General features: G+C 36.8%; 1 protein-coding gene across 26 annotated transcripts in view; it reads left to right on the top strand.

Moving 5' to 3' along the window:
• PKP4 (plakophilin 4) overlaps window positions 1-25,710 on the top strand; it is a 249,719-nt gene that overhangs the window by 124,165 nt on the left and 99,844 nt on the right. For 23 of the 26 annotated variants that reach the window (XM_021076442.1, XM_021076441.1, XM_013984155.2 and 20 more), the window contains one exon: window positions 6,829-6,941. The exons of the other annotated variants lie outside the window; for them this stretch is intronic. Coding sequence is in view for 13 of the 23 variants with exons in the window: in XM_021076441.1 (XP_020932100.1) it covers window positions 6,829-6,941 (113 nt within the window). In the remaining 10 variants the exon portion in view is untranslated. The remainder of the gene's footprint in view (window positions 1-6,828; window positions 6,942-25,710) is intronic. 26 annotated transcript variants of the gene reach the window in all.

Here is a 25,710-nt window from a genome sequence, read left to right on the forward strand (position 1 = left end):
CAACTTGAAGTAAATTGATGCCGATGATACAAGTCTGCACCTGTAGTTGGATGGCACGAAACCCCAAACACAACGAGCTCTTGCATACATCTAGAAGGATAATGGTCTTTACCAACTAAGGAGAGAGAGAACATGGCGTACTAATGTCAAGAATGTAAGAGGGAATATCATTACGGATTCTACTCCAGGAGCACGATGAGGAATATTTTCAGCAACTTCATGCTAATAAGCAAAGGTTGTAAGGAACCAGGCGAAGGCCAGCTCTCTGCTCTGGAGTACCTCAGGTGTGATGTGTGGAGAATGCATAGTCTTCCCCAGAGAGAGATCTGAAAAAGCAGTATTTTCAGGAAAGAACCATGATTCAGTTAAAGCATGTAGATGGAAGGTCTTCATAGTAACCCAGAGACGGAGAATATTCTGGGTAAAAGATGAAAATTTGACAAACAGAGAATTTGCAAACTGGAATGAGGCTCCCGTAGGGCACAGTTGGAAAGGGTCAGGAGAGATGTCACCACTGGCCATCAATGAGGATTTAATGAGGGTGAGAGAGACTAGGAGGCCATGAGAGGCTATGCCCTCTTTTCAGCCCAAGCGCCACAGTCCTTGAAGCTGTAGTCTGCAGTGGAGCTCTTCCTGCTTATTGAAAGAGATGGGAGTGGAAGAAACTAATGCAAGAAACTTCCTGGGGCTTCTGGAAGCCAGTGACAGGAGACACAGCCTCTTGATTAGATATGCAATATTATTTTTGTTTGAAAGGAGCACTGAATCACTAAGGCTTCATTTAGAATGGAGGTACATGGAGGAGTTTAGGTAAAGGTAAACCTCAGTAGGAAGGGAGAAAGAGGTTTCACTCTGAATGAGCAGCAGGAACAGATGGATGTGAAAAGGAACCAACTAGAAGTCTCAGAAATGGAAAATATTGTCATTGGGAAAAAAGTCTAATAAATGAGATAAACCTTTAACAAGGCAAACAGAGAAATGGTGAATTGAAAGAAATACTGAGAAATTCCCCCTAAAATGAGGTTCAGAGAAATTAAGAGAAAATATGAAAAAGCTGTGGAGATACCCATTTCTGGCATATTCAATACCCTAACCAGCCTTTCCCATGAAAGAAACTAAATACGCTGAATAAAGCATTTAAATTGTCCTTTTGAAAGCAAGGCTAAGCTGGTAAGAAAGTGAAGAATTCACAGAAACGAAAACCAAAATAAAAGTGAGTCTCACAGACATAGCGAACAGACTTGTGATTGCCAAAGGGGAGGGGGAGAGGGTGGAGGAGGGACGGATGGGAGTTTGGGGTTAGCAGATGCAAACTATTACATATAGAATGGCTAAACAACAAGCTCCTACTGTATAGCACAGGGAACTATATTCAGTATCCTGTGATAAACCATATTGGAAAAGAATATAAATTATAAAAGAATGTATATTTATATATGTGTGTGTGTGTAACTGAATCTCTTTGTACAGCAGAAACTAACAACATTTTGAATCAACTATGCTTAAATTAAAAAAAAGAAAATCTATTTGCAAAATGGCAGACTCCTCAGCTAGATAAACAGCAAATGTGGCTTCCACCTTGAAGGTATGTGCCAAACCTGGGTGATCTTGAGCATCCATTTGAGGTTATGTGCCACATGCCTGCTGAAGGCTGGCCCAAGGTGGGGAGTCCAGTGGGAGATCTTTTTGCCCAAACCGAAAACTTCACAAAGCTGTAACATTAGTGTGAGAGCGTTGAGAAACCTGTCCCATAGAAGAGGACAAGTTGGGTACTGGCAGTAGGAGAGTTTTCCCCTTCCAGTTTATGCCACTATTGAGATGAAAGTACCTAACCAGCCACTAAGCCTGTGAAAAGATGTTGGTTAGCAGGTAAATACAAAATGAAGTACATGCAAGATAGCATCCCATGCCTAGCTGATTACTGAAAAGAAAAATTGAGGCGCCCAAATGCAAATTGATGCCTGTGGAAATGTACAGAAACTGGGACTCTCATACACTGCCGACTGGAATATAAATTGGTACCACAACTTTGGCAGGTAATTTGATAATCATTATCAGGTAACGTTAAAGATGTGCATGGCCTTCCTCCCAACAATTCCACTTCTAGGTGTCTACTAGAGAGGTCTGGCATGTGCACAGGGTAATTTATACAAGGACACTTTTTTTGCAGCTTGCTTGTATTTGATACAAAATTGGAAATAACCCAAGGGTTCATCATGATAAAAACAGGTAAATAGATTGTGTTGTAGTCATAGAAGAGAATACTGTTGAGCAGTGGAAGTAAATGAACTAGATCTGCATGCACTGATATTAATAAATCTCAATATCATAATAAGAGCAATCTGTAGAACACTGGGTATAGTATACCATTGACATAAATGGTATGAATATGCATAGCAATACTATGTATTAGTTATGGATCTGTATATATGAAGTAGTAATAATATAAAATTCATATGAATATTAAACACCAAATTCAAGACAGTGGTTTCTTCTGGAGAGGGAGGAAGGGGAAGGAATAGGGTCTAGGAAAGAGAAACCAGGGGATTTCATTCTATCTGTAATATTTACATCTCAAAAAAACCTGAAGCAGGAGTTCCATCGTGACTTAGTGGAAATGAATCTGACTAGTATGCATGAGGACACAGGTGGAATCCCTGGCCTCACTCAGTGGATTAAGGATCTAGCATTGCCATGAGCTGTGGTGTAGGTCACAGACTTGGCTAGATCTGGCATGGCTATGACTGGGGCATAGGCTGACAGCCATAGCTCTGATTCACCTCCTAACCTGGGAACCTCCATATGCGTGGATGCAGCCCTAAAGAGACCAAAACAAAACAAAACAAACCTGAAACAAATATAGCAAAATAGTAAGATTTGCTAGAACTAGATCATTTTCTCCAGAGCTCTTCGTTTTATTGTCTGTACTTTTTCTGCACATTTAAAGAATCTCACAATATTGAAAAATTAGGAGAGAAAATTTCTGAAACTATATAAAAGAAATCCAAAGACATTGCTTCCTCAGGTTGGGTTGTCATTAAAGTGGAGGAGAGAGAAAGGAAGAGCAGGCTTGGGCAGGGGAAAAGTCCAAATACTGTGCTGGCCAGGCAGCCCCCCGAACTTCTGAAGCAAATCTGGGCCCACCCTTTATATTCCCACCTCAAGGCACAGCTGGATACAGCCTGCCCAGGAGGGCGTGCCCTTGGTAAGGAGGTTCTCTGCAGCAGTGGCGCCCCCATGAAGGCATGACCTCGGTGGCAGTAAGCCCTTTCTTGGGACTGCTCAGACCATGCATCTCTGTCTACCATACAAGGTCATGAAAGTGAATCTTTGTTTTCTTCTATTCCCGTGACTCTCAGAGAATATTTGTCAATATACTGACCTGAGGGAGATGAGGTAGACATAAAGAAAAGCTTCCAAAGACATATGAACTGACTCCATTTTTATAACACATCAGTAGCCTTGACTTTCTAAGTTTGTTTTTGGTCTTGTTTGACAGAATTTGAGAGGAAATTGTCATGAACTAAATGATTGGCAAGTGCTTTTAACCTATTTCCTTGCTCTACTCAGAGGATCCCCTGATAATTTAGATGCCCAGTTTTGAATGCTGACATAAGGATCAGTGTTCACACACTATGTTTAGAGGATAAAATAAAGTTTAAAATTTATAGCTGGTATCACAGTGTAATCGTCATAATGAGTGTTATTTTGGAAATCATAAGATGTGTTTTTATATGGCTGTAATACTGTCTTCCTCATCAGTCAGTTTAAAAAGCCAGTAGAGACAGAATTGTCAAATATTTATATCCTATTCATCTTTCTTGGTGTAAGTCACATGCGGGAGTTTAATTTATATTCTATAGAAATAATAATTTGAAACAAAAAATACATATATTTTCCTTGTAAATATTCACAGGTATTAGGTAACCTTTGCAAACTCCATGCTTTATAGATTCCTGATAGTCTGCTTTGGGGGCTTTAATGATGTCTTACTTGTGAAAATTCTGAGCAAATAATAGGTGGAATGGTTTTAAAAACTGTAGCCAATGACATTCAGTATTTTGGGCTCTGTAGCCAGGAGGGATACGAGGTGCGCTTTACTGGGTCCATGTGATGTTAAAGGAATTGCCCAACTTCTACAAAATGTAGCTGCACCGTGGGTACAGAGGCTCTTCTGGCAACTTGATAGCTATAAATGGTTTCCATAGGTGTATCAGCCACGGTTTCTAGTTGCAAGAAATAGACACTTGAAATGTCTAATTATACAGGAAAAAGGTGTTTATTAACTGGTTACTAGTGAATTCCCACGTTTGTTGAACTGAAGAACAAGGCTTGAGACTCAGCTCCAGGGAACAGTGTCCAGATCAAGTAAGAAAAAACACTAACACTGCCACCAAGTATAAACATAGTTTGAGTGGAGATCATTTCCATGTTAGAAACTTGACCTTGAGTCCTACTGTTGGGAATAGAGGAAAGATTGAAAAAAAGGAAAAGCAGCTTCATGTTTTCTGATGTCAGAGTCTTGGTTTTAGCATCTGAGTCACAGTCTGGCATCTTGGCAGAGCCAAAGTCACCTGTCTCTGCTTCTGAAGAAAGGAATTATATAGGACAATAAGTTCCAGCTTCTGCCTTCAAGCAGGAAATTTCCCAAACATTTCCTTGAAAAGATGTTCAAAAGGTCATAGGCAGCAGCAAACTTGATTTTAAAAAAATCCCCTGACATGGAATTTTTTTCAGTGAAAGAAATTTTTTTTTAATATTCTGATTTGAAACATACTTTAATCCAACCATCAGATTGGGGCCAATCTGAAATGAAAACTTTCCAGTGCTTAATCACTAGTAGCCACCAAACTGAGGAAATAAAAGTTATGTGATGGCTTAGGGGGATATTTTGCAGTTCACAGATGGTCCTTTCCTGGCCCAGCTTGGTACAGCAGCTGGTCTTCTGTGAAAAAAGGTAGATAAAAACAATTGAGGAGTTCCCGTCATGGTTCAGTGCTTAACGAATTCGACTAGGAACCATGAGGCTTGGTGGGTTAGGGATCCAGCGTTGCCATGAGCTGTGGTGTAGGTTGCAGACACTGCTCATATCCCATGTTGCTGTGGCTCTGGTGTAGACCAGCGGCTACAGCTCCAATTAGACCCCTAGCCTGGGAACCTCCATGTACTATGGGTGCGACCCTAGGGGGAGAAAAAAAAAAGCAATTGAGTAAAATAATCGAAAGAATGAAAGTGTATCATAAAAACTATGATGCTATTTAAGGGCAAAGAAAGACTAACTTTTGTGGTGAAGTAAACAAACTACTCCTTAAAATCAGTGATCTGAGCCTGATACCGCAAGTTACATAGTTATTATCTATCTGATCTTTTGTTGCTGAACAGTTATCAGAAGCCCATGGTCTAGGACCTGCTAAGCAGAGGTGGGCAGAGTCCCCATTACCGTCATGACCCTGCTGTACAGCATTACTAGTATTCATTCAGGCCCCGCCCTATGCACCCTCACCAACTGGGCTCATTAGAAAAGGATTCTCAATATAGGAAAGCAAAACGGAGTCCAGAGACTATTTCTTAAGAATTAGCCTAAGAATAGGTTTTAGAATTTGCAGCCAGTGCTGTCAAGTAATTGCACATTTGCCTGATTCCACAGGGTGTTAATATTACTTTTCAATTAAATTGTTTTTATTTTTGCATGGCAAACATATACACACTGTCATAAATAATATTACATTGTCAATAGCATAATTATCATAAAACTAAGGTAGCTTTTTTTTTTTTCATGATTAGTCTGTAGGCTTAGGATTCATCTGCCTGGTACTTTGAACTTGCAGTCAGTGTAGAATTAAACCACTTAGAGTTCAGCATTTGCTTTGAGTAGACTTGTAAGGAGTAATATGGCACGAGGGAGCTTGAGGTGTTATTGGAGATGTTATTTGTCGCTTAAAGCCTTTAGAGTATACTTGATTTGATTTATAGATATTTTATACCATGGCTTTCTATTTATTAAAATCCTGTCAAGGTATCAATGAGATAAGTACAAATAATGTTAAAACATCTTCTCCTAGAATAGAATTTCCTTGCCTTCAGGATGAGTCATAGAATGAAGAGTGTAATTTCTTTTGACAATCTTTCTAGCTTTTTAATACAATTTTAAATTCTATACTATGGCTCAGACTTTTTCATTATTTTTTTCCTTGTCCCTTTGCACAGTGACATATGAATACATTTGTAACAATAGGAGAAATTTGCATGAACACATAAATATAGCAAGACTTTCCCCATTGGGATTGTAATGATTTTTTTCTTCTCAACAATCGAAAGGCTTCGTATCAAACATGGTCAAGTGATTCTCATCACAGGAATTTACCTTTTTTTAATGCTGTGCTAACACACAGTGTGAGGGATGTGAAAATTAGCTATTGATGATAAAGAGCTCAAATTGGTTGGTGTGCCTCTCATGTAAACACATCAAGTAAGGACTCTGCCAAACTTAGGTTTAATGCATCAGTGTAGCAAAAATGCTATTTGAAGACCTCAATTACAACAACAACAAAAAAATCCCAAACCCCCAAAAAACTCCAAATAAAGATCTATGCATTTTCAGTTCCACACAAAGGCTGATGTTCTAGTGTCTTTAAGTTTATAAAGGCTACAAAATCGGTAGGCTGTTCAGGCCCACAATTCCATCCAAACTCCTAATTTCGAAACTCAGGCCTCACTAGAGTATCATGTTATGGGTTGTTCCTGTGTTTCCTGTGACGTACATGAATTCCTGTATCTGCATGAGCAAACCTGGGTGCCTTATATGCCTTTTATTTCCTTGAATCACAGGAGCTTCAGTTTCAGCGACTCACCCGAGAACTGGAGGTGGAAAGGCAGATTGTTGCCAGTCAGCTAGAAAGATGTAGGCTTGGAGCAGAATCACCAAGCATCGCCAGCACCAGGTACAGGGCCCATGGCTCTATCTTCTTACACGCCTTCAAGTTACAGGCCTTATTAAGTTGTCCTAGATGTAGCAAATGATTCTTTTAGTGTTGTCACTGTTTACTTGCCTTCCTGAATTCGACACCAAAAATGTCAATTTATTCTAATTTTGAGAAAGCTCTTGGAATATTGATTATCCTTCAGGCCTGTGCTTGCAGTGTTTTATGTAGCACTGGTATGCTTTTCTAGCAAAATCTACTCGATAGCCTTTAGAAGTTTGATTTCTTATAAGTAAAAAAGTTAATGGATGTTTTTACAATTAATTGTGAATTATTTGATAAAGGTAATTGGCTTTGAAAACTTGATATTGATTTTTTTTTTTACTAAGAAATATTTCTAAGCGATAACATTTAGCTAGCTTTTAAAAATGCCTTCAATTTACCTTAGCTTTCTAGAGCTCTGTAAAAGTACTATAAAAAAGAATTAGTATATGAAGTGATTGTGTATTCAAATATAGTAAATACAAAACTAGTATATTATTGAAAAAACACATTTAATCACAGGTATTGTTTTATATTTAAATAGCCTCTTATGCTATTTTAGAGCATCATTACTGTTAAGACTTACTACTGCAAGCTCCAATTGGTGAAATCACTGCTTATCTTATCTGTGGGTGTCATTTTAGTATTTATATATTCCAATAAAGTCTGCCATAAAATACTTCCATTGCTTGCATTTTTAAGCTTAGTTTGTTTACTCCTAAGTAGGTGTGTGCCCATAGTAACTTGCCTCTGTTATTTCTAACATCATAATCGTTGTGCTTCTTAGTATCTTCTGTTATTCATAGCCAAAAAATCCTTCATGGTGAAGAGAATGCTATCTGTGGTTTATCTTTCCCAACTGACTGCTATGAATTTAAAATTATTAGCATATAAGTTATATTCTCATGAATTTTTTCATCTTTGACCCCTAACAGTTGTGCAAATAAATATGTTTAGCAAGATATAAAGCATATGATAAGATCAACAAATCTTTTAAAACAGAGATAGCAAATTATGTGGTCACTTTTAAAACATCTAGGCAGTTTTTTACAGGAAGATAAATCGTCAGCAAGGTATAAAATTATAAATCAAAAATTTCTAATTCTAGCTTTGCTCTACTGAGTTAGGTAATTTATCAAGAAAGTTAAAATTGGCAAAACAAAATTTTGTTTTAATTTTACTCACATTCTTTAGAGGCCATCTGTATCTTTAGCACCAGAAAAGAGCAGCTCACAAGCTCAGTAATGTAGTGTTATATATTTTCAAAAAGTATGAACCAACAGATTTTTTTCAAATAATTTTATACTACTAGGAAAATCAGTATTTAAAAAATTCACTTAGGGAGTTCCCGTTGTGGCTCAGTGGTTAAGGAATCCGACTAGGAACCATGAGGTTGCAGGTTTGATCCCTGGCCTCGCTCAGTGGGTTAAGGATCCTGTGTTTCTGTGAGCTGCGGTGTAGGTCACAGACGTGGTTCGGATCCTGCATTGCTGTGGCTCTGGCATAGGCTTGTGGCTACAGCTCCAATTAGACCCCTAGCCTGGGAACCTCCATGTGCCACGGGTGCGGCCCTAAGAAAGACAAAAAAAAATTTTTTTTTAATTCACTTAGCACGTTTATTCCAATAAACTAACTAAAATTAACTAAAATAAACCAACTAAATAAATAAACCCACTAAACTAACATAAAACATTTCTTAATAAACCCTTAGAAATACTTGTTATATAGATAACACAAGTCAGTAGTCTTAGGTTTAATACCCCTGCAGGGACCGAAGAGTGAAGCTTAGTGTGCACACGGGGTACACTTGAACTTAAGAGCCCTGCATTAAGCCATTACCCTCAAAGGATTGCACCCTTAGACAACCCCAGGTTTGTACCACATGTGGGTTTGGAGCTCAAATGTAACTGTATATACATTGTTCAGAAATCCCCACCTGAAAACTAACATCACCAAAGATGAGCTCACAATCAGATAATAAAAAACTCAATAAAAAAAAAGCTCAACAATGAATGAGAATCAACAGGCAAGAGAGTATAATTTTAAACTTTTAAGAACTTGATATCATTGGCGGTCTAATAGGTATGCAGAGGAAGACAGATAAAAAGATGCTTACTGTAACATTCCCTGCAAAAGTAAATTAGAATCAGGATAGAAATAGGAAGTAAACTGTGGGCAAGGGAAATCCTGTGATATTGGATTGTTATGATACAGATGTGATAAATTCATTTGAGTAACAAAGTAAAAAAATAAATACCCGTTACTAGCTAAAAAAAAATAATAATAATAAAAAATAAACTGTGGGCAAGTCAATTCAAGAGTTGTTAAAATGAAATAACTACATGAATCTTTGCAAAAGGGACTTTTGAGTGAAAACTATAAGTTGCAAAATAACAGATATGGGAGTTATCCTTATGAATATTTTTAAATATATATAATACTGAACTTAAACAGTAATCGACATTATTTATAAATCAGTGAATCTCTAGTAAATTATAAAAAAATGTTTCAAAATGATACCAGTTTAATATAGTGGTACCTCTAGGGAGGAAGGAGAGAAGGATCAGTAATTAGACTTTAGCCAAATCTTTAATATTTTATTTAAGATTCACATCTGGAGCAAACATAACAAAAAATATTAACATCTGTTAAACAAGGGTATTGTTGATATATGCATGGCTATTAGATTATTTTCTATACTTTCGTTTAAGTTTTAAAACATTAAATTTAGGAGTGTATAGCTTGAATTAGCTAATTCCCTAGCTGTTAAAAATTTTTTAGTTAAGTACATATTATGAGTAATACTTACCATTAGTGATTTGAGGCTTTGCTGCTGGATCTCAGTGTCCAGCTTCGGGCCTGGCGTGGCACTGGGGCTCAGTCAGAGAATGTTGGTTGAATGAGTGGGTCCTGCAGAAGTGGGAGCTGAGCTGACCTGAGACAGAGGGAGAGTATGTGTAGAGAGAGGTGTGTATGATTCCACACTCTCGTTGTATTAGAGCCTCAAGAGGCTTAGTAGTGTCTAAGATGTGTTCTACAAGGACCTAAAGGCTTATATAGTTGGAAAGGTAAAGCTGGCATTTGATGGTGGAGAACTAGAAGCTGGGTGATGATGACTGCCACCTTCATCAGGTTTGTAAAGGAGATAGGATGCAACATGTTGTTAGAGGTGGAGGCAGTTGTCTTGATAGAGTGGGATGTGGGTCAGATTGAAGAGAGGCCAGGCAGCAGGACTTTAAGGGTTATGAGTAAGGCAAGTTTCTTTACTCAGAAAACTCTGATTGGAATAATAATTGATTCATTTTGACTGCCCTACTCCCATCTCACACTGAATTCTCATATATTCTTTTTTTTAAAAAAATTGAAGTATAGTTGATTTGTAGTGTTGTGTTAGTTTTAGATGTATGGCAAAGTGATTCAGATATGTGTGTGTTTGTGTGTGTGTGTGTATGCACTTTTCAGATGCTTTTCACTTATATTATAAAGTGTTGATCTATACAGCAGGTCCTTATTGGTTATCTATTTTATATATACTAGTGTGTTTATGTTAATACCAATTCCTAATTTATCCCTCCCCTCTCCCTTTCCCTTTTAGCAGCCATAAATTTGTTTTTCTATGTCTGTGGGTCTCTTTCTGTTTTGTAAGTTCATTTGTATCATTTGCTTTTTAGATTCCACATGTAAGTGATATCATACAATATTTGTCTTTGTCTGGCTTACTCTACCTAGTATAATCTCTAGGTGGAATCATGTTACTATAAATGGCATTATTTCATTCTTTTTTGTGACTGAGTAATTATTCCATTGTATTCATCTATCACATCTTTTTCCATTCATCTGTCACTGGACATTTAGGTTGCTTCCGTGTCTTGGCTATTGTAAATAGTGCTGCTGTGGACATTGTGGTGCATATATCTTTTCAAATTAGTGTTTCTGTTTTCCCCGGATACGTGGGATTGCAGGGCCATATGGTAACTCTATTTTTGTTTGTTTAAAGAACTTCCATATTGTTCTCCACAGTGGCCTTACCAGTTAGCATTCCCATCAACTGTGTAGGAGGGCTCTTTATTCTTCCCTCCATTTTTCATCATTTATTGTTTGTTAAATTTTTTTTGGTATTTTTTTTTTTAGGGCCACACTCACAGCATATGGAGGTTCTCAGGCTAGGGGTCGAATTGGAGCTGTAGCCACTGACCTGTGCCACAGCCACAGCAGCACCAGATCTGAGCTGCATCTGCAACCTACACCATGGCTCACAGCAACGCCAGGTCCTTAACCTACTGAGTGAGGCCAGGAATCGAACCTGCATCCTCATGGATGCTAGTCAGATTCTTTTCCACTGAGCCACTATGAGAACTCCCTGTAAATTTTTTGATGATGGCCATTCTGATCAGTGTGAGGTGATACATTGTGTATCAAAACTCATTGTAGTTTTGATTTGCATTTCTCTAATAATTAGCAATGTTGAGCATTTTTTCCTTTGCCTGTTTGCCATCTGCATGTCTTCATTGGAGAAATGTCTATTTAGATCTTCTGCCCATTTTTGAAAAGAAGGTAATGTTTTATTTACTTCTTTTTTGGGGGGGAAGGGGAGCCACATCCACAGCATATGGAAGTTCCTGGGCCAGAGATCAAATCTGAGCCCACACTAGATCCTTAGCCCACTATACTAGGCGGCAATGGAACCTGCATGGCCACAGAGATAATACGGATCTTTTTTTTTTTTCTTTTCTTTTTATGGCCACACCTGTGGCACATGGAATTTCCTGGGCTAGGAGTCAAATTGGAGCTTCAGCTCCCAGCCTACACCACAGCTGCAGCAATGCCAGATCCTACACTGCAGCTTGTAGCAAGGCCAAGTCCTTAAGCCCCTGAGCAAGGCCAGGGATCGAATCCACATCCTCATGGACACTATGTCAGGTTCTTAACCTGCTGAGCCACAGTGGGAACTTCAAATGACTCAGATCTTAACCCACTCTGCCACACAGGAACTCCCTGCACATTTTATTTTTTTATATATATATTAAGCTATATGGACTGTTTGTATATATTGTAAATTAATGAATTTGTTGGTTACATTGTTTGTAAATATTTTCTCCCATTCTGTAGGTTGTCTTTTTGTTTTATTCATGGTTTCCTTTGCTGTGCAAACACTTTTAAGTTTAGGTCCCATTTCTTATTTTTGTTTTTATTTCCATTACTCTTGGATTTAGATCCAAAAAGATATTGCTGCAATTTATGTCAAAGAGTGTTAATTTCCTCTAGGAGTTTTATAGTATCTGGTCTTATATTTAGGTCTTTAATCCATTTTGAGTTTATTTTTGTGTATGGCATTGAAGAATGTTCTAATTTCATTCTTTTACATGTAAATATCCAGTCCCAGCACCACTTATTGAAGAGACTGTCTTTTCTCCCATGTATATCCTTGCCTCCTTTGTTGTAGATTAATTGACCATAGGGGTGTGGGTGTATTTCTGCGCTCTATCCTGTTCCATTTATCTCTTGGTCTGTTTTTGTGCCAGAAACATCCTGTTTTGATGACTGTAGCTTTGTACTGTATTCTAAAGTCAGAAAGTGTGATTCCTCCAGCTCCATTCTTCTTTCTCAGGATTGTTTTGACTGTTCAGGGTCTTTTGTGTTTCCATAGACATTTTAAATTTCTTTATTCTAGTCCTGTGAAAAATGTTATTGGTAATTTGATAGGATTGCACTGAATCTGTAGATTGCCTTGGGTAATGTAGTCATTTTGACAATATTGATTCTTCTAGTCCAAGAACTCAATTTATCTTTCCATTCGTTTGTGTCATTTTCTGTTTCTTTCAACAACATCTTATGGTTTTTGGAGTACAGATCTTTTGACTCCTTAGGTAGATTTATTCCTAGATATTTTTTTTTTAATGCATTGGTAAATGGGATTTTTTTCCTCTTTCTGCCTTTTCATTGTCAGTGTATAGAAATGCAAGAGATTTCTGTGTATTAAGTATCATGTCATCTGCAAGCAGCAACAGTTTTATTTCTTTTCCAATTTGGATTCCTTTTATTTCTTTTCCTTCTCTGATTGCTGTGGCTAGATCTTCCAAAACTATGTTGAATAAAAGTGGAAAGAGTGCACACCCTTATCTTGTTCCTGATCTTAGAGGAAAAGCTTTCAGCTTTTTACCATTGGCAATGATATTAGCTGTGGGTTTATCATATGTGGGCTTTATTATGTTGAGGTAGGTTCCCTCTCTGCCCACTTGTAGAGAGTTTTATCATCAATGGATGTTGAATTTTATCAAAAGATTTTTTTGGCATCTATTGAGATGATCATTTGGTTTTTATTCTTCAGTTTGTTAATGTGATCTTTACCATTAGGTGATCTACTAGGCACCTTTGATTTTCTCTTCACCTGTTCTCATATCTGTCTTCACATATTCAGTGTACCTTTCAGTGGACCTTAAGAAGACTATTGACACAGATATTCTGCTGTCTAACCACCAGCTTTAAACACTGGCAAGAGCCCATTAGAAAACAGTTATTAAATGGAACATAGGTTTTTATTGTGTCATTTGAGAGATCCCTTTGTGTCTGTTAGTCCCCATGGTCAGTCTTGGATCCAGAATCTAAAGATATAGGAAATAGCTGTAGACCCAAACCCTCTTTCCTGTCAGCCACCATTTCTGATGTGCTCAAAGGAAATAAAAAGTGCCATCGTTGCTTATGGCCAGGGAGCTTCTTCAGATTAAGATTCTCCTTAATGGAAGTGAGTTTAGTCAGTAAGTTGAGGGATTCGAAAACTGGTTATCCATCATATTTTTTCATTTCGATCTTGTGGCAGAGTTGGTAGAGTGATCTATAAGATTTTCTTATTTTTCCTAGTCTGGATATGATCTCAAAGGATAATGAAAAGTATACTTCAATTTACTTTTTTAGTCATCCAAAGTTGTTGCCATGTTGGCCTTACCCTATGAATAAGGAGGAGACAGTGGTATGAGGCCCTATTTAATAATTGACTCTAATATTTTGCAAAATACTGCAATGTAAAGCCCTCTCCCAAATGGCTTTAACACCCATCAGTTCGGTTTCCTCATACTTGTAGTACCAAAGATGGATTTTTGACCCATCCAAAATATTCCTATTTTATAGTAGCGAAATTGACCCTCTGCATGTCATTATTTAGGAAGTATCCTTAAAAGTGAGCTACACAATTACTATTGGCAATTCACATGCAATATGCCTTGCTAGAAACTAAAAAATCTTTTTTTTTCGCCACACCTGCAGCATGCAGAAGTTTCTGGGCCAGGGCTTTAAAGTGCACCACAGCAGTGACAATACCAGATCTTTAACTGCTGCACCACCAAAGAATTCCTAAAAAAAAAAAAAAAAAAAAAACTTTTTTTTTTTTTTATTTTTTTATTTTGTCTTTTTAGGGCCACACTCATGGCATATGGAAGTTCCCAGGCTAGGGGTCAAATCAGAGCTTCAGCTGCCAACCTATGCCACAGCCACAGCAATGCCAGATCTGAGCCATGTCTGCGACCTACACCACGGCTCACAGCAACGCCAGGTCCTTAACCCACTGAGCGAGACCAGGGATTGAACCTGCGTCCTCATAGATGCTCATCAGATTCATTTCCGCTGAGCCACAACGGGAGCTCTCAAAAGATCTTCATGATTAACATGCTCACTAAGCTATTGGTGGTTCTTTGGAAGTAGTAGTCTTCCAAACAAGATAGTAATAAAAATTCATTTGTGATATTATTTCTCATTTATTTTATTTGGAGCAGAAAAAGCATTAATAACACAAGTAATAACACAAGCAGTATCAATATATTATGATCCTCAGTCTGGAATTGATGATGCTTATTTCCAAAGATGACATATCAGACCAAAAATAATCACTACAACATTGAGAAACTCTGAAGATGAGCTATGGGATTAGTTAATGGATTTTCTGCCTTTGTACTAAGTATATTATAGTTCCCTGTGCATTTAATAGTCATCTATTTTCATATTTCATCTAGATAAAGATAGGCTATAGAAATACTTAATTTAAAGTGGGCTGTGGAATCAGATAAATAAGTAAGATACATCTGCATCTGTAGTTATATATGCTATGTATTCAATATTTCACCTCATAAACTCTAGGCTATGGAATCAGTTTATTGAAAAGTCACAACTTTTCTGCATTTGTACTGAATATACGATCATTACCTATGTACAATTTAATATTTTATCTCTCCATGGCAAGACATATTTAAAGCTCTGAAAAAAATTTTTGTTACCTAGAATACTCTATCCGGCAAGAATATCATTTAAAATAGAAGGGTAACTAGTTTCTCCAACCAAAAAAAGCTAAAAGAGTACAGCAATACTAAACCCATTCTAAACAAAATACCAAAAGGGCTTTTCTAAAAAAAGGGGGGGGGGGTAAGAAATAGGATGGAGGAAACCACAGTTGGAAAGCAATCACTTACATAAGCCAGCATACAGACCTAAACATGAAGATGTTCGGGGGAAAAAAGACATAAAAATCTTACAATGTGGGGAAGGAAAGTAAGAAAATATAGATTCTTTTTTTATTTTAATGATGTGTTTGAGCCTGTATGATTATCAGGCAAGTAGATACAAAAAGGGTTTAACATACTTAAAATCAGGGCAACCACAAATCAAAACCAAACATTACATTCACAAAAACTGAAAAGTACTCAAGCATAAAATAAATGGAAACCATCCAAGCAAAAAAAGAAAAGAAGAAGAGAGAAACATAGAATCAAATGGAAAACAAGGTTTAAAATGGCAATAAATACATATCTATCAATAATCACCTTAAATGTCAATGGACTAAATGCTCCAATCAAAAGACACAGAGTGGCTGATTGGATGAAAAAGCAAAAACCTTCAATCTGCTCTCTACAAGAAATTCACCTTATGATAAATGACACATAAAGATTGAAAGTGAGGGGATGGGAAAAGATATTTCATGCCAATGGACAAGACAGAAAAGCAGGAGTTGCAATTCTCATATCAGACAAAATAGACTTTAAAATGAAGGCCATAAAGAAAGACAAAGAAGGACACTATTTAATGGTAAAAGGATCCATTCAAGAAGAGGATATTACAATTGTCAATATATGTGCCCCTAATATAGGAGTACCCAGATATCTACAACAAATACTATCAGACACAAAAAGAGAAATTGATGGGAATCAATAGTAGGAGACTTTAACACCCCACTCACATCAATGGACAGATCCTCTAGACAGAAAATCAATAAGGCAATAGAGATCCTAAATGACGCAATAGAAAAGTTAGACTTAAGTGACATTTTCAGGACATTACATCCCCAAAATTCAGAATATACATTCTTCTTAAGTGCACATGGAACATTCTCAAGGATCAATCACATACTGGGGCACAAAGCTAACCTCAACAAATTTAAGAGTATAATTATTTCAAGTAACTTCTCTGACCACAATGTATTGAAACTAGAAATCAACCACAGGAAAAGAAATGAGAAAAAACTAACTCCATGGAGACTAAACAACATGCTAGTAAGAAACCCATGGGTCAATGAGGAAATCAAGAAAGAAATTAAAAAATACTTTGAGACATATAATAATGAAGACACAAGCACTCAAAATCTATGGGATGCTGCAAAATCAGTGCTCAGAAGTTCATGGCAATACAGGCCTTCCTCAAAAAAGAAGAAAAATCTTAAATTGACAAGTTAACCCACCACCTAAATGAATTAGAAAAAAAGAATAAACAAAACCTAAAGTCAGCAGAAGGAAGGAAATCATAAAGATCAGAGAGGAAATCAATAAAATAGAGATTCAAAAAACAATAGAAAAAAAAATCAATAAAACTAAGAGCAGGTTCTTTGAAAACATAAACAAAATAGACAAACTCTGGCCAGACTCGCCAAGAAGAGAAGAGAAAAAACCTAAATATACAAAATAAGAAATGAAAAAGAAATCACAATGAATACTGCAGAAATACAAAAAACCGTAAGAGAATACTATGAACAATTATATGCCAACAAATTTGACAACCTAGATGAAAGGGACAACTTTCTAGAGACTTACAGCCCACCAAAACTGAATCAAGAAAAAATACATCAACTGAATGGACCAATCACTAGAAGTGAAATTGAATATGTCATAAAACACTCCCTACAAATAAAAGTTCAGGACCAGATGAGTTCACAGGCGAATTCTACCAAACATACAAAGAGGAACTTATGCCCATCCTACTTAAGCTTTTCCAAAAGGTTGAAGAAGAAGAAACACTCCCAAAGACATTCTGTGAAGTCGACATCACCTTAATACCAAAACCAAAGATACCACCAAAAAGGAAAACTAGGAGTTCCCATCGCGGCACAGTGGTTAACGAATCCGACTAGGAACTATGAGGTTGCGGGTTCGTTCCCTGGCCTTGCTCAGTGGGTTAACGATCCCGTGTTGCCGTGAGCTGTGGTGTAGGTTGCAGACGCGGCTCGGATCCCGCGTTGCTGTGGCTCTGGTGTAGGCCGGTGGCTACAGCTCCAATTCGACCCCTAGCCTGGGAACCTCCATATGCCACAGGAGCGGCCCAAGAAATAGCAAAAAGACAAAATAAATAAATAAATAAATAAATAGGAAAACTATAGGCCAGTATCTTTGATGAATATAGCCGCAAAAATTCTCAACATATTTTGGCCAACTGAATCCAACAACCTATAAAAAAGATCATACGCCATGACCAAGTGGGATTCATCCCATGTTCACAAGGATGGTTCAGCATGCACAAATCAATCAATGTCATACAGCACATTAACAAAAGAGAAGTCAAGAGCCATATGATCATCTCAATAGATGCAGAAAAAGCATTTGACAAAGTCCAACATCCATTCATGATAAAAAAAAAAACTCTTATCAAAGTGTGTATAGAGGGAACATGCCTTAACATAATCAAAGGCATTCATGACAAACCCACAGCAAATATGATACTCAATGGAGAAAAGCTGAAAGCCTTCCAACTAAAATCTGGAACAAGACAGGAATGCCCACTCTCACCACTGTTATTCAGCATAGTATTGGAAGTCCTTGCCACAGCAATCAGACAAACAAAAAAATAAATAAATAAAAGGCATCCAAAGAGGAAGAGAAGAAGTAAAACTGTCACTGTATGCAGATGACATGATACTATACACAGAAAACCCTGAGGACTCAACCCAAAAATTACTTGAACTGATCAACAAATTCAGCAAAGTAGCAGGATATAAGATTAACACTCAGAAATCAGTCACATTTCTGTATGCTAACAATGAAATATTAGAAAAGGAATACAAAAATACAATACCTTTAAAATTGCCCCCCAAAAAATCAAATACCTGGGAATAAACCTGACCAAGAAGGTGAAAGATTTACATGCTGAGAACTATAAAACATTAATCAAGGAAATTAAAGAAGATGTAAAGAAATGGAAAGATATTTCACACTCCTGGATTGGAAAAATTAATATTGTAAAAATGGCCATACTACCCAAAGCAATCTACAGATTCAATGCAATCCCCATCAAATTACCCAGGACATTTTTCACAGAAGTAGAACAAACAATCGAAAAATTTATGTGGAACCACAGAAGACCCAAAATTTCCAAAGCAATCCTGAGGAACAAAAACCAAGCAGGAGGCATAACTCTCCCAGACTTCAGGCAATATTACAAAGCCACAGTAATCAAGACAGAGTGGTACCAGTACCAAAACAGACATACAGACCAATGGAACAGAATTCAGAACCCAGAAATGAACCCAGACACCTATAGTCAATTAATCTTCGACAAAGGAGGCAAGAATATTAAATGGGGAAAAGAGAGTCTTTTCAGCAAGTGGTGCTGGGAAACCTGGATAGCTCCATGTAAATCAATGAAACTAGAACACACCCTCACACCATGCATGAAAATAAACTCAAAATGGCTTAAAGACTTAAATGTAAGACAAAACACATTAAGTTCCTAGAAGAGAACATAGGCAAAACATTCTCTGATGTCAACCTTCCAAATGTTTTCTTAGGTCAGTCTCCCAAAGCGACAGAAATAAAAGCAAAAATAAACCAATGGGAGCTGATCAAACTGACAAGCTTTTTCACAGCAAAGGAAACCATAAGAAAACCAAAAAGACAATTTACAGAATGGGAGAAAATAGTTCAAATGATGCAACTGACAAGGGCTTAATCTCTAAAATATACAAACAATTTACATAACTCAACAGCAAAAAAGCTGACCTGTTGAGCATTTTTTTTTCATGTGCTTGTTGGCCATTTCTCCATAGAAGATACACCCAATTGCCAGCAAGCACATGAAAAAAAAATGTTCAACATCCCTGATTCTTAGAGAAATGCAAATCAAAACTACTATGAGGTACCACCTCACACCAGTCAGAATGGCCGTCATTAATAAGTCCACAAATAACAAATGCTAGAGAGGGTGTGGAGGAAAAGGGAACAAACCCTCCTGCACTGTTGGTGGGAATGTAAATTGGTACAACTACTATGAAAAATAGTTTGGAGGTGCCTTAGAAAACTACACATAGAACTACCATATGACCTAGCAATCCCACTCTTGGCCATATATCCCGACAGAACTTTCCTTCAAAAAGACACATGCACTTGCGTGTTCATTGCAGCGCTATTCACAATAGCCAAGACATGGAAACAACTTAAATGTCCATTGACAGATAATTGGATTAAGAAGATGTGGTGTATATGCACAGTGGAATACTACTCAGCCATAAAAGGAACAAAATAATACCATTTGCAGCAACCTGGATGGAACTAGAGACTCTCATACTAAGAGAAGTAAGTCAGAAAGTGAAATACAAATACCATATGATATCACTTATATCTGGAATCTAATATACGGCACAATTGAACCTTTCCACAGAAAGGAAAGTCATGGACGTGGAGAATAGACTTGTTGCCAAAGCGGAGAAGGAGGGAGTGGGATAGACTGGGAATTTGGGCTTAATAGATGCAAACTATTGACTTTGGAAGGATAAGCAATGATATCCTGCTGTATAGCACTGGGAAGGAATTTATACAGCATAATAGACTAGTCACTTATGATGAAGCATGATAATGTGAGAAAAAAATGTATACGTGTATGTGTAACTGAATCACCTTGCTGCATAGTAGAAAATTGACAGAACAGTATCAACCAGCTATAATGGAAAAAATAAACATTATTATAAATGAATAAAAAATATTTTACCTCTCCACCTGTATTGGAGACATCATTAGGAAGTACAAATGCTAACAGCAGAGTTCAGGGAATTAGGTAGGGCAAAGGGAAGATAAAGTAAGATAAAGCTAGGGTTAAACTAGTATACCCAATGTATGTTGTTAATATTCCATGCACTAGCTAAAGTAAGAACCACTTTGACTCTGAGCGTCCTGGTAGCCATGCTAAAAAAAGAAACACTAATGAATTACATTCGTGTGTCTAGAAGATAAAAGCAAACCAGGTTGCTTAGGAGGATTTACCGTTCCTGGAGCTGAGAGTTGAGTAAGGTTTCTCTTGTGAGTTGCTGTTGAGAGGCCACTGCACCTTGAGGCAAGCAGCATCCTTATTAGTCTCTAAATTACAAAATCAGGCTCATAGGGCTCTTTCTTTGGTTGCTAAATGAAATATAAATGGATAGAAAAGCAGCTTAGCTAAAAGTATTGCTCCAGGAGGCCTATTCGGTCTTTCCAGTTTGGCTGGAGAAGCATATTTAGCATATGTAGATGGGTGGATCAGTTTGAGGCCCTCCAAATAAACCACATACCCTGATGACTGCTTCTATCTGCAGAGCTTTTAGAGTCATGGGTGGCAGTGGGAACCGAGATGCAAGAGGCCCTGTGTTGCAGGTCACTGTGCAGGTGCATGGTTTGCATACCTTAGCAACAGAAATGGTCCTCAGGGAATGCCGAGGTATGCACAGCTCATCTCAGGAGAATCTCATAACACAGACACCTCAAGGAAAATAATGCCCTTTAAATCTCTTGCCTCCCAGGGGCTAAGCAAAAACCTTCAAATCCAAATTTTGAGGAATATAGAATTTATTCTTTTTCTTTGCAGTATCATCAATGGAGCGTTGTTCTCACATGCCTTCTTTAGATTTCACTGCAGGGGGTGACAGCAAAAGTACTTGCCTGCCTACTTTCCCAAGGACACAGAGGGGACACAGGTGGCAAAGCAGTATTCTAACTTTTTTTTTTTTATAGCTGACTCTGGAGTTAGAAAATACTCATTTTAGACAAAACTATAAAGAGAAAAATCTGTAATTCAACCATTCAGAGATAACCACCTTATTTTTAGGTCAGATTTATTGAAATATAATTTACTTACAGTAAAATTCACCCTTTGTAGCATAGAGTTTTATTATTTTTGGCTATTTGGCATGTAGTTGTATAACCACCATCCTTATTGACATACAGAACATTTTCATTAACCCCCAGAAAGAGGCAACTACTTTAAAAGTTTGCTGCATGTCATCCTCTTCAAAAAAAAAAATTTAAGACAGTTTCCTCTGGACAACTTTTTATCTTGTTCCTAAAATTCCACTTTGATATGCTAGTGGCTCCCACCTGCCTGAGGAATTCTCAAGGAGCTGAGTGGCTTGGAGCTATGCCCAAGGGATCTAATTTAGCACTGGTTAGAGATCACTACAGCCTCCCCAAGGCAAGCTGCCTGCCGTGGGTGGAGGATTTTGCCAAGGGAACTACTGTAAGGCAAATTCAGCCTTCCAGTTTACGAGGTAGAGCCTGTATCAAGTCCAAGCAAAGAAGTTACATTAGTGGTTCACCTTGTAGGATAACAAAACTAGGCAAGGAGAAGAAAATATAGTTCAAACTGAAAAGTTGGTTAATATAAATATGATTATGTCAGAATTCAAGAAATTATCTCTGCAATTTTCTAGTACAGGATTTTCAAACTATTTCTCATAGCAAGCTTAGAATCTTACCATTGGCCAGAAACGGAAATTTTGCTTCTCATTTACTTTTGGATAAGCTGTCCATGGTAAAGAAGAAAGTTTATTTCTTTGGGACACATCGGTTGGTTCTACATATTTGATCTTGGAATATATCATAGCTTGTCTGCTCTTTATGATGAAGCACTACATTTTCATTTATATTGAAATCAAAAAGAGATACTTAAAAAGTGGACCTTTTAATAATTACAGAAAACACTAATGACAACTTTTGGAATTAAAGTATAGTTTTAAATTTTCATTTAGATTTTTTTCCGCATTGTTTTAGAATTTACTTAGGCCATTTGGGAGCACTTGGCTCCTTCACATTGTCGGTCCTTTAATTGATTACCATTAGTGTTAGGCGGTTACTCTAAACCCTGAGAAAAATTCTGTACATATATCTATCAACTGAGTGAGGGGGGAAATGGGTGGCAATATTGAAATTAAATAACTTTGCCCTCTTCCTAAGATTATCTCTCCCTTTTCAGTTAAAGTTCTGCTAAAATAGAATTCTTTATGGTTTCAGAAAGGTCATACAATCTTGACAAATAGTCTTCCTATCATTTAAGGAAAGAACTTATTTTTTAATGAAAAGATTTAATTCTTCACTACCATTTGGGCTTTTTTTTTTCCCCCCTCCCTCTTTACCCTTTGTAGCATCATCTGCTAGTGCACATCAGACTTCCAGTGACACTATTAAAAATTCTAAAAATGTCTTAGGGCTGACAGCAGAAAAGCCTTTTTCATGGGTCAGGTCTTTTCTTCAGCAAATATTTTTAAGTCATTGTGAAGTAAACTTCCTCAAATGATACATTATTTAAAAATGAAATCTTTGAAAGGATTGAATGTTTGTTCTTTGACAGTTTATTATTTAATGTACCACTTCAGGAAGATGCTTGATAAAGTTCTGTCCCTTTGACCTTCAGTGCTCTCACCAGCCAAAACCTGAGGTTTTTTTAATACTGGTTTTATTGAGATATATTTTGTACATGATAAAATGCATATTTTTAAAGAGTATGATTTAATATTTTTAGTATGCAATCATTATTTTTAGGAAGGAGCTGTGCAGTCATCACCACTATCTAATTTTAGAACATTTTCATCACACCAAAAAGAAACCCTTTACCTAGCACTCCTTCCCCATCCTTCCTTCTTCCTTACCCACCAGGAATCTATTTTCTGTCTCTATGGATTTGCCTATTCTGGACATTTCCTGCATATGGCAAAGTACAATATATAGGCTGTGTGACTGGCTTCTTTTGCTTAATGTGATAATTTCAAGTTTCATCCATGTTATAGCATGTATCCTGATGTTATCCCTTTTTATTGCCAAATAATATTCCATTGTATGGATACTCCACATTTTATTTCTTTTGTTGCCTAATGAACATTTGGGTTGTTTCCACTTTGCAGCTGAGAATAATGCTGCTATGTCTCAGGTTTTAAGAAGGGAAAATCCCAGGGGTTCTGTCCCAGGCAGTCTTAGTTTGGGGATGGGGACAGGCACTGGGAGTGATACAGATTCTCATTAGCCTCTATCCAGCCTGCTACTCCCTCACAAGGGCTTGCCTTCTTTTCTTTCTCCTTTGTTTTCTGTTGTGGTAACTCCTTGTATATTGCTGTTATTCAAGTTAGTTTTAAGTGCATAGTAGGTAAGGTATTTGGAAGCTCTCTGATATTCATCAGAATATAGTTCACCAAATTTTCTTAGTGTTGTATTCAGTCCCTAGTGACTCTCTTAATGGTCAAACAAATAAAAGCTCTCCAAGTTCATTTAGAATTCAGTCTAAATGAAGAATAAACTAATTAATATTCAAAAGTAATTATCAGGAACCCTCTTCGGGATCTATATACAGCGAGTATTTATTAAATAGATGCTCTTCTGGGCAAATTTAGTAAAACTGAATTTTTATCTTGCAACTCTCCTGTGTTAACACAGTAAAGAGTAACACATCTGAAAGATACAAATGAGTCTGTGGCTGACCTGCAGCCCAGCAGAAGTCATTTTCTGGAGCAGTTTGCTCAAGCACGGTTCTTCCAAAAGGCTTTTTAATTGCTACTTCTCATTGCTATTCTGGTCAGAAGCTGGTTTCATCTGGGACATACAAATCCAAGTGGCAACTATCTCTACACGTTTGAATTAAACTTGAATAAACTAAGTCTACTGAAGGGTATGAGCCCAAGGTAATTCAGCCAGTATTCCATTAAGCTAACATACTTTAACCTAAGAATGTGACCATGTAGAATATGGATTTTAAGCCAAGTAGTTTCCAGAAAAAATAGACTCTTTTATGAACCTAGAACTTTATACAACAAAATGTTTTAATCATTGTGAATAAATACTTCAAAATAAATTACGTATTTCTTCAACTGAGTATTTTAACTGTTGAGTTGGTGATACAGTGAAGAGGAACCACAATGATAGATCAAGTTTATAGTTAGCATCCAAAGTTTCAGATTAAAAATATTTTAACACATTTGGTTAAATATGGAGGCAGCCCAGCTGTATTAATTTTACTAATTAATGATGGAGAAAATACTTTTTAAAATTCAGAAGCCCATGCATCTAAAATATATGTACCATGCCGTTATTTAATTATCTTTTAAAGAATCATTTTAATTAAAGTAACATTTCATTTTATGCAATTTTTCATAGTTCACATTCTGTAATTACTATTCCTAAAATATGTAACAGTGATTATATTATGAATCAATACAAGAATTATATTACTAGCTCCTACTCTTAGTCATTAGCTGTTTTCAACCGTGTGTATATATTGATAAATTATAAAGTAACTTAAACAGGCCATATAATACACTCCAGGATGCTTTTTGGAAAATTTTTATCTTACTGCTTTATAGGAATTAATAATTACTTTAATCCTATATTTTCTTATTACTGTTATTTTGTATTTTTAAAATCTTTATCTCGAGAAATGTTAAAAATGCTAAAAAGTAGGGAATATTGTAACAAAAATTCGAGTACTCACATCCTGAAAATGAAAAGTATTGATAATTCATCATTTTGGCTTTTTTATATAAAAAATGTATTAAACATAGAATTCACAACCCCTTTGCCCTGTTCTCCCTTCCCAATAGGTATTAACTAGTATATAGTCTTACTTTGTAAACTTTCATATAATATACATATATATATATCATATACATCCATGGCCTATGTTTTGTGTGCTTTTCTAAGATACACAAATAGTATATAAATCTATGTATCATTATGCGTCTTGATTTCTTTACTCAATATTTGAGATCTATTCGTTTTGATATGTGTCAAAATAGTTTATTTTTCGAACTGCTGTTACATATATTTATGTCATAGAATAGTAAAACTTTTTGTTGGAGTTCCTGCTATGGCACAGCAGGTTAAGGATCCAGTGTGGTCTCTGAGGGTGCTTGGGTTCGATTCCCCGCTCAGTGCAGTGGGTTAAAGATCTGTTACTATAGCTGTGGCATAGGTCACAGGTATGGCCAAAAAAGAAAAACAAAAAAGCATTTGTCCGTTTCCCAATTGAAGAACAGTTAAGTTCTGCTTTTAAATATTTTAAGTAATGCAATAGTGAATATTTGGAGACGTATCTCCTAGTTTACAAGTGTGAGATTCTAGAAAAGCTATCATGAGAAGTAGAATATTGGGGTATTATGAATGCACCTTTTCAGTTTTTTCTAGATCCTGCTGAGTTACTTTCTGAGGTACTTCAACAATTGCAACTCTCTCAAGCAGTGTGTGAAAACGTTCCGGTTTCTCCTCTCTCTCACACA

The sequence above is a fragment of the Sus scrofa genome, chromosome 15 (assembly GCF_000003025.6).
Source record: "Sus scrofa isolate TJ Tabasco breed Duroc chromosome 15, Sscrofa11.1, whole genome shotgun sequence".
Taxonomy (NCBI): domain Eukaryota; kingdom Metazoa; phylum Chordata; class Mammalia; order Artiodactyla; family Suidae; genus Sus; species Sus scrofa.